This window comes from Benincasa hispida, chromosome 11, assembly GCF_027475165.1.
Source record: "Benincasa hispida cultivar pf3 chromosome 11, pf3_genome.v1.1, whole genome shotgun sequence".
Classification (NCBI taxonomy): domain Eukaryota; kingdom Viridiplantae; phylum Streptophyta; class Magnoliopsida; order Cucurbitales; family Cucurbitaceae; genus Benincasa; species Benincasa hispida.
Window position 1 is genome coordinate 23,167,151 of NC_143488.1, and position 8,377 is coordinate 23,175,527.

At 31.9% G+C, this 8,377-nt stretch overlaps 1 protein-coding gene across 4 annotated transcripts; it reads left to right on the forward strand.

Annotated features, from left to right (window-relative positions):
* Positions 1 to 3,378: 3,378 nt before the first annotated feature.
* LOC120090012 (calcium/calmodulin-regulated receptor-like kinase 1) lies at positions 3,379 to 8,155 on the forward strand. Of its 4 annotated transcripts, none has more exons than XM_039047487.2 (9): positions 3,379 to 3,559; positions 3,712 to 3,762; positions 4,547 to 4,952; positions 5,381 to 5,534; positions 6,242 to 6,368; positions 6,609 to 6,694; positions 6,973 to 7,044; positions 7,220 to 7,423; positions 7,539 to 8,155. In XM_039047487.2, the coding sequence occupies exons 3-9, from the start codon at positions 4,639 to 4,641 to the stop codon at positions 7,872 to 7,874; spliced, it is 1,293 nt and encodes a 430-aa protein (XP_038903415.1). In that variant the 5' UTR covers positions 3,379 to 3,559; positions 3,712 to 3,762; positions 4,547 to 4,638; the 3' UTR covers positions 7,875 to 8,155. The 4 variants fall into 4 exon arrangements, with proteins under 4 accessions (XP_038903415.1, XP_038903416.1, XP_090163785.1 ...); XM_039047488.2 differs by having other exon boundaries at positions 3,391 to 3,559; positions 4,528 to 4,952; XM_090307659.1 differs by having other exon boundaries at positions 3,391 to 3,505.
* Positions 8,156 to 8,377: the final 222 nt, after the last annotated feature.

An 8,377-nucleotide genomic window follows, 5' to 3' on the forward strand; every position in this document is an offset into this window, starting at 1 on the left:
TCATGAAACCCATTATACTCTTTTTTTAGCATGTTTCTTTTCAATCAAAATTAATGAATTAGAATGCTTATGGATTCTAATTTCTTCCGCTGCATGCTGGTGTAGATCCAATACAAAAAGCATAGCTTCCCCCTACATATTATTATACAATCCAGAACTTAACAACATACCATTCATCATTTTCTTAAGAGTTCTATTTTTACGTTTTGCTATACCATTTTGTTGTGGTGAATAAGGTGCAGGAAATTCATGAATAATATTATTTGATTCCCAAAATTGTTTAAGGGAATTATAATTGTATTCACCATCTCTATCTGACCTTAACCTTTTAATTTTCTTATCGAATTGATTTCTACTTCTGCTTTATATTTCAAAATCATACTATTAACATCATCTTTTGTTTTTAAAAGAAAGATTTTAGTATATCTAGAAAAATCATCGACAAAATATATGTAGTATTTTTTTCCGCCTCTACTTGTGGCGTTTTTTAAATCAACTAAATCAGAATGAATCAATTCAAGCAGTTCTATACTTCTAGATATGATAGGTTTAAAAGGTTTCTTGATAAATTTTGTTTCTACACAAAAATGACATTTACTAGTTTCATGTGGTTTATATGCATTAATCAGTTTTAATTCCTTAAGTTTCTTAATCGATGCAATATTCACATGACCTAGTCTACCATGCAATATTCATCATATTTGCAATAGAGACAGTATCAAATACAAAAAAAAAAAAAAAAAAAAAAATCATCAGTCAAATACCCCTTACAACAAAGTCTCCATTGTTTGTGAAGACAACCTTGTCAGCTTTTAGTACAACCTTACGCCCATCCTGATTCAATAGACTCCCAGACACTAGGTTCCTATGTAAGGAAGGTACATACAATACATTACTTAAGAATAAAGTTTTTCCAGAGGTTAATTTTAAAAGAACCTTCCCTTTTCCAAGTACTCCTGCCATGATATAGTTACCGATGAACACACACTCTTCAACAGTAGTGTCCTCGTAGTCATGGAAGAGCTCTTAATTTGAGCAGAAGTGTCTCAAAGCTCTAGTGTCAAGTATCCAGTTAATTTTATTTCCCACCAGGTTGGCTTCTACAACAGTAACTATTATGTCATCTAGTTCAACAATATTAGCTTGTGGGGTGGGTCGTTGATTTGGCCTTCCTTTCCTTTGATTGCATTGGTAGGATTTGTGCCCAAGATTCCCACAGACATAGCAAATCAATTTCTTCTTTTCAAACTTCCTACCAGCAGCTTTGTGATGTCCCATCTGTTGAGAGGAATTATTCTTTCCAGACTACTTTCTTGTGATTTTTAAACCTGTCTTTCTTAACAGTAGAAGATTTAACCAAGTAAGCATTTAACGAATTTAGATTTCCAAAAATTAGCTTATCTTATAGTGTGTTGGCTTTTTCCGTGCGCATGTGACCGATTAACTCCTGGAGTGTCAGATCCTTCTTTTTGTGTTCAGATGATTTCTGTAGTCGCTCAAAGATGGAAAAAATTTCTCAAGCAGTACATTTTCTTGGAGAACATCACATATCTTCATGTCCTCGAACAGAATGTTGGTCACCAAATTTTCATATTCATGAATCTGCTACACTGTACAGTGTTGAATTCTTAGCCAAATTCCAATAACAAAACCAACTTTTTGAAACTTTGTAAAAACTATTTTTTTTTAGTTCTCAAATTTTAGCTTGATTTTTTAAACCATTGGTGAAAAGTAAATAACAAAAGAAGAAATTTGGAGGCAGAAGTAGTGTGCATAGACTTAATTTTCAAAAACAAAATTAAAAAAATAAAATAGTTACCAAACGAGACCTAAATTTTTCTCGTTTAGAGATTTTTACTAAACGAAATAAACATGGAAATTTATTGTTATTATTATTATTATTTACCTTTTCTTTGTAAAAGAATCGAGAATTAATTTAGTTTTTATCAGAATAAATTGAGAATTTACTAAAGCTTATTTTTTTTTTAAAAAAAAAAAAAAAAATTATTCACAACTAAAAAGAAAAACGTTAAATACATTAAAGGGTGCATAGTCTCTTGATTCTTCTGAATTTGGCCCTCATCTTTTTAAATTTTCACTGTTACTTTATTGCATTCTAAATTCTTAAATAAGGTTTTTTTTTTTTTAATTTTTTTTAAAATTTTTTTAAGAAAGAATCGATTAAAATTTGGTAATGAACAAGCAATGTGTTAGACCCGACACAGTGTATGTTCATTAACAAAAAAAAAAAAAAAAAAAAAGGAAAAGAAAACTAGTAGTTTCTTTTAGATAACAAAAGAAAGTAGTAAATTGTATAGTAGTTATTATTATTATTATTAGAGTTAAAAAATATATATTTGAATGATAAATCTTAGATAAATATATCGTTTTTTAAAACAATAAATTGAATAAATTTCTAGTTGTAATGTATAATTATGTTTTATTAACAATTTAATATGAATATGTGAGTGAGCATACCCTTGAATTTGCCATTTGTAAGAAATCAATTTTATTAATGGACAAATTAAGTTTCATGTGAAGACTATATGGATGACATGCTCATGTATCTAATTATGTTGGTAAACCAATAATTTAACAAAACATCAACTATTTACAAACAAAATTTATGAAGTTTTTGAAAAAAAAAAAAAACAAAACAAAAAACAACTCAATGGATCATTTTTAAATACATTAAAAATAAAATAAAAACGGAAGGGAAAAAGTTATTTCATTTTGTTCTTAAATTTTATAATATTACAATTTTATTCTTGAATTTTGAGTTTAATTTCATGAATTTCAAAATGTTACATCGTTACCCTTAAATTTTGAATTTGGTTTCAATATGATCTCAAAAGTTCAAGATTCACTCTTTTAAAGTGTTAATATCTATTAATTATTTTAAAAAATTAATTATTTATATGTTAAAAAATCCACTAATTTTCCATTACTATTTAAACTAATTAAAAATTTGCACATCATAATTATTTTAAATTAGTTAACATCAAATGCAAAAGTGGGCATTAGTAAAAGCTCAAAAATAAAAATGTAAAATATTAAAATTTAACTACCAAAATAAAAAATAAACTAAAAAGTGTAATATTTAAAACTCAGATACTAGAAAATAAACTCAAAAACCAAATAAAAACAAAAATAAAAAACTAAAACTAAACTAAATTAAGAATGGGTTAAAAGATGGAACATTTTTATATTTAGACCCAACAAAAATGAACTTTAGAAACCAAAACAATATTATGCTGAAAAGAAAAAGAAAAAAGGGAAAACTATATTTTAAGTTCTAACTTATTAATATTATTTTAAAAAAACAAAAAAGAAAAAGAAAAACCTTTAATTTAAAAATATTAATATTATATTTAATTTAAAATAAAAAGCACCAAAAAAGAAAAAGTTGATCGGCTTGACGGCTTGACCACGAATGCCGCGTTCAGTTTCAAACAAAAACGATGGCGTTGGCGACCGCCGGTCCCCATCTCACTCCTGATGAATTGTAATGTTTCCCTTTTTTGCATTTTCTTTCTTCAATTCATCCAAAAATGGAGCTGTAAGTACAGATTTTATTCGCTGCACTTTGATTCCCTTTTCTTTTTTTCTCATCTTCTTCATCTTCTTCATCTTCTTCATCTTCTTCCATAATTTCATCTTCATCTCCGCTTCTCTCTCAACTCTTCATTTCAGTTTTCCTTTTTCTTACAGAACCACGCGCCGCCGTCTCTATGTGTATTTCGTTCATCGTCGTTTCGCTAGGTACATTTCAATCACAATCCTATTGTAATGTTTCGTGGTTTTGTGTTTGTTTTGTAATCTGATGCTTATGGACTCTTCTTTGCCTTCATTTTGATTCTGCGGTTAGTTTTTTGGATGAATGGAGTAAAATTGATAGAGAGAAAGGGAAGGAGAATTGAATGAGGTTTACTTATACGAACTATTGCATTCTCGGATCCTTTGTGAGTCTGCTAGTCGTATTGTTTATGAGAGACTATACCAGAGTTTGCTACACGCTACAGGAAATTTTTTTAATGATTTTCTGGTTTTTGTTTCTGTTATTTTGTTTATCTTGGATCTGTAAAGGCGATTTGTCGCATCAGACTAAGGAGTTTGCTAATGTCTACTGGTGGAGAATAGGGATTGATTATTCTTAGCTGTAGCACTAATCAAATTTGAATAGAGTATTGTTGTTTGTCCAGCGCCTTGATCAATTTAAAGCTAATTTATTTGTAATAGCGATGTTTCTGAATTTAGTTCTCACGAACGCTTATTTCTATTGATGGAATTATTATAAGTATTTGGGGTCAAGATGTCATGCTTATCTAATGTTGATGGGTACTTGACGGCTCTTGTGAGGTGTTTTTTTAATACATTTTTCTTTAGAATAATACTTGTCTGCTGGAATTTTATCGCTTTCTTGCATATTTTTAATCATCTTGTTGACTTTACTCATGGCTGTCGGAAGGGAAGAACAGAGAGTGGTCCTCTTGATTTTTAAACATCATTTGTTATTTATTATTACAGTAAAATGTGAATGATGCAGTTGACCAGATTAGTTAAAGGATTCTGAAGCCAATTTGCAGTTGAGGGAGGTTTTGACAACTGAATAAGAACTTGGGGAGCACGGAAGAGGAGATGAAAGAGGAGTCGACTGGGTTGGCTATTGGAATTTCAATAGGAGTGGTGATTGGAGTTCTTTTGGCCATTCTTGCATTATTCTGCTTTAAATACCATAGGAAGCGGTTGCAGATTGGTAATAGCAGTTCGAGGAGGGCAACTAATGTTCCTATTCGAACAAATGGAGCTGATTCTTGTACTATCCTATCAGACTCAACAGTCGGTCCACAATCACCGGTGAAGGCCAGCCGGAATAGCATATCCTCATGGCTTGACGGATTTAAGAGAAGCAGTGTGATCTCTGCAACTGGGATGCCTGAATATTCTATTAAGTACGTCTTCTTATGAAACTCATCTATGCCATTTACTTTGTATGAGATCCTGTCATATTGCTATGATATACATAGTACATACCTTCACATTAGGATCCAGCTCAATGAACTATTTGATATTGGAGAGAAAAGATGATCCCTATCTTAGAAATTTTGATAATTGCTAGAAAATCTTTTAGATTTCCGTATGTCTATACTTTCTACCGCTACTTTGCTTGCAGAAACTCTCCCAATATTTTTCTTATTCAGATTTTCATGGGTCTCTAAAAGATTAGTAGTCAAAATTTGTCAATTTCAACGTCTTCTTTCCTTCACCTCCCTTAATACATTTATACTGATTATCTTTAGTTCATGGGTCTCTATTTGATTGTTGTGATAAAATTATAATTTAATTTTTCATTAAGTCTTTAATTTGTTATACGATGCAGGGATCTGCAAAAAGCAACTGGCAATTTTACAAGTGTAATAGGAAAAGGGGCATTTGGTCCTGTTTATAAAGCTACACTGCCAACTGGTGAGACTGTTGCTGTGAAAGTGCTCGCAACCAATTCTAAACAAGGAGAGAGAGAATTCCAGACAGAGGTAAAGACGGTGAATCATTAATTTGGGCTCCTTGCATAGAATTTCTTACACAATGCACTATTTCATAAAAATGTTGTTTTGTTCAGTTGTTCCTCGAACTTTAATGAGCAAATATCCCTCACTAGAAATATGCCTGGTTTGCTAGTCCGACGTTATGGCCTTCTAGTATTTTTGCACTATTTCCATTGCTCCACTTTTGGATGTAATTGATGATTACCTGTTGCCACCAAAGAAGATTTAAGGACTGAAAGAATGCAATGAGCAATTGAACGGTTTTGAACTTAGTCTGGAACCCAGATCCAGAGCTTGGAGTTTGTAAACATTAAAATAATTCAGGATAATATTTAGTTAGACCACTATTCTTGCCTTTTCCCCATTCTTAGGAAGCTTTAACCCTTGTTTGGAACTCTCAATTTTGGAGGATGAAATCATTTCAGTTGTTTGGATGCCTAGAAAGAATAAGGAATTCAATTTCAGTTAGGATTTCAAATTGCGTTTTGTTAAAACTTTTTTGGTTTCAAGTCGATTGGATTTGGCCGAATTCTGAACTTAAAAAATTATGTTTCCAATTTTATCACCATAGAGATCCTTTTTAAAAGAAAATTATGCCTCCCTATGATAATGCCCTCCCAAACGTGTCTTCAGTATTCAAACTCACGTATACATTTAATATATCAATAATTGTTACTTCTCTGTAAATCATTCAGGTGATGTTATTGGGAAGATTGCATCATAGAAACCTCGTGAATTTGGTTGGATACTGTGCTGAAAGAGGCGAGCATATGCTTGTGTATGTCTACATGAGTAAAGGCAGCCTAGCTTCTCACTTGTACAGTAAGCTGACTATTCCGTCTTGATCTATGAAACCAACAATGTCAGTAATTGACTAGAAACTGTCTTTCTTATCACAATTATTGAGTCTAATTACTGTTGTCATCATCTAGTCTCAATGTTCGCATTGATGAATTAAATAGTATTAGCTTCAGAAATTTGAAGAGAAAATTATTGTATGGTTATTGTGCACAACCTCATGATTTCTACAATGGAGAATGACTTTCTTTTGTTACTGTATAGGTGATAAGAATGGACTATTGAGTTGGTATATGAGAGTTCGTATAGCTTTAGATGTAGCAAGGGGCTTGGAGTATCTCCATGATGGGGTAATTTTCTTTTCTACTCGGTAATATGCAAATCATAAACGTTATGAAAAAAACAATACTTAGGTGCGTCCCAAGATGTTAATCTTTGTGCAGCTCACTCTAATCACACTCAGAAAAAGAAAAAAATAAATAAAATAAAACAAGTAAGAAAGGATTAGACAATTGGGTGGATGCACAAAGATAGATGTAGCTTAGGATGCACTAAATATTTTTCGTTTTGAAATGCATGAATGGCTGAATGCTATTGGTGTTAATGATGCTTCAAAATTTTACTTCAGGCAGTTCCTCCAGTAATTCACCGGGATATCAAATCAGCCAACATTTTGTTGGACGAGTCCATGAGAGCAAGGGTATGTCCTTTCTGCTGGTTTTAAGTGTTGCTGCAATATGAGTCGATGGGATTAGTTATTGTTTTCATCTAAATTCTGTTGCTTCATGTTGATGAAGGATTTTCGAAAAACAATGTTTTATACATTAGTAAGTTCACTTCAATCTGAGTTAATTTAATGATAAGTACTTAAGTAGGTTGCTGATTTTGGGCTTTCAAGAGAAGAGATGGTTGACAGTCAAGCAGCTAACATTAGAGGAACTTTCGGATATCTTGATCCTGAGTATATATCTTCAAGGAATTTCAATAAAAAAAGCGATGTTTATAGCTTCGGAGTATTACTTTTCGAGATTATAGCTGGCAGAAATCCTCAACAGGGACTTATGGAATATGTTGAGCTTGTAAGACATCTCTCTCTCACGCTCACTGTGAATGAACTAAACAGCTCTACTCCTTGGAATTCTTGACTATTTTGACAACTTTCTTTAACACATCTTTTTCTTTAACGATGATTAGGCTGCTATGAATTTTGATGGGAAAGTTGGGTGGGAGGAACTTGTTGATTCCCGGCTTGAAGGAACCTTCGATGTTCAAGAGCTGAACGAAGTTGCAGCTCTTGCATACAAATGTGTTAACCGTGTCCAGAAAAAGCGACCTTCAATGAGAGACAATGTACAAGTTTTGTCCCGAATCCTAAAACAAAGGCACAGCAACAGACGTAATCAAAATACAGTGTTGACGACAACGGATGAAGTTGCCGTTGATGTCGATCAACTAGAAGCCAGGAGTCCAAGGCCTGACCACAGAAGACAACAGTCCGCGGATAGTACAGCTGAATCATGTGAAGTTTAGAAAAATGATTCTTCTGTCCCTCTCCTAGTTCTTTTTTTTTTTTCATATTTTAATAACATAGCAAGAAAGAAAAAATTGGCAGAAAAAGTTAACAAGAATGGCACTAAAACTTCTGCTTAAGTTTTTTTCTGAGAGTGACCTAGGAATACTCACACCAACAAATTTCATGTAACATAGTTGACCCTTTTTTATTCCTTAACTTTTGTTTTTGTTACTGAAAAGGTTTGTATATTGATGCATCGGTATTGAAAATAGAAGAAAAAAGAAGGCTTTTTTCTGTATTCCCAGTGCTAATGCTGCCACGTTTATTTATTAATTTAAATATTGTTTTTTTTTATATATATAATTATAGAAATATCCATTGACATTTTATAGATACTTATATCGACATTTCTAGGAAATTAGGAACTCTACATTTTTTGTCAATATCAGTGTAATAAATCTTGGAGAACACAAATTTTAACAGTCTCTAGTATCATTCTTCTAAAGTCGGAAAATTGCCC

Bases quoted from the DNA above. Each gene is read 5' to 3' on its own strand.
- LOC120090012 (XM_039047487.2), top strand. From the start codon at position 4,639: ATGAAAGAGGAGTCGACTGGGTTGGCTATTGGAATTTCAATAGGAGTG. The intron at 5,535-6,241 runs GTAAAGACGGTG...TAAATCATTCAG, and splicing joins AGAGAGAATTCCAGACAGAG to GTGATGTTATTGGGAAGATT. The intron at 6,695-6,972 runs GTAATTTTCTTT...ATTTTACTTCAG, and splicing joins TGGAGTATCTCCATGATGGG to GCAGTTCCTCCAGTAATTCA.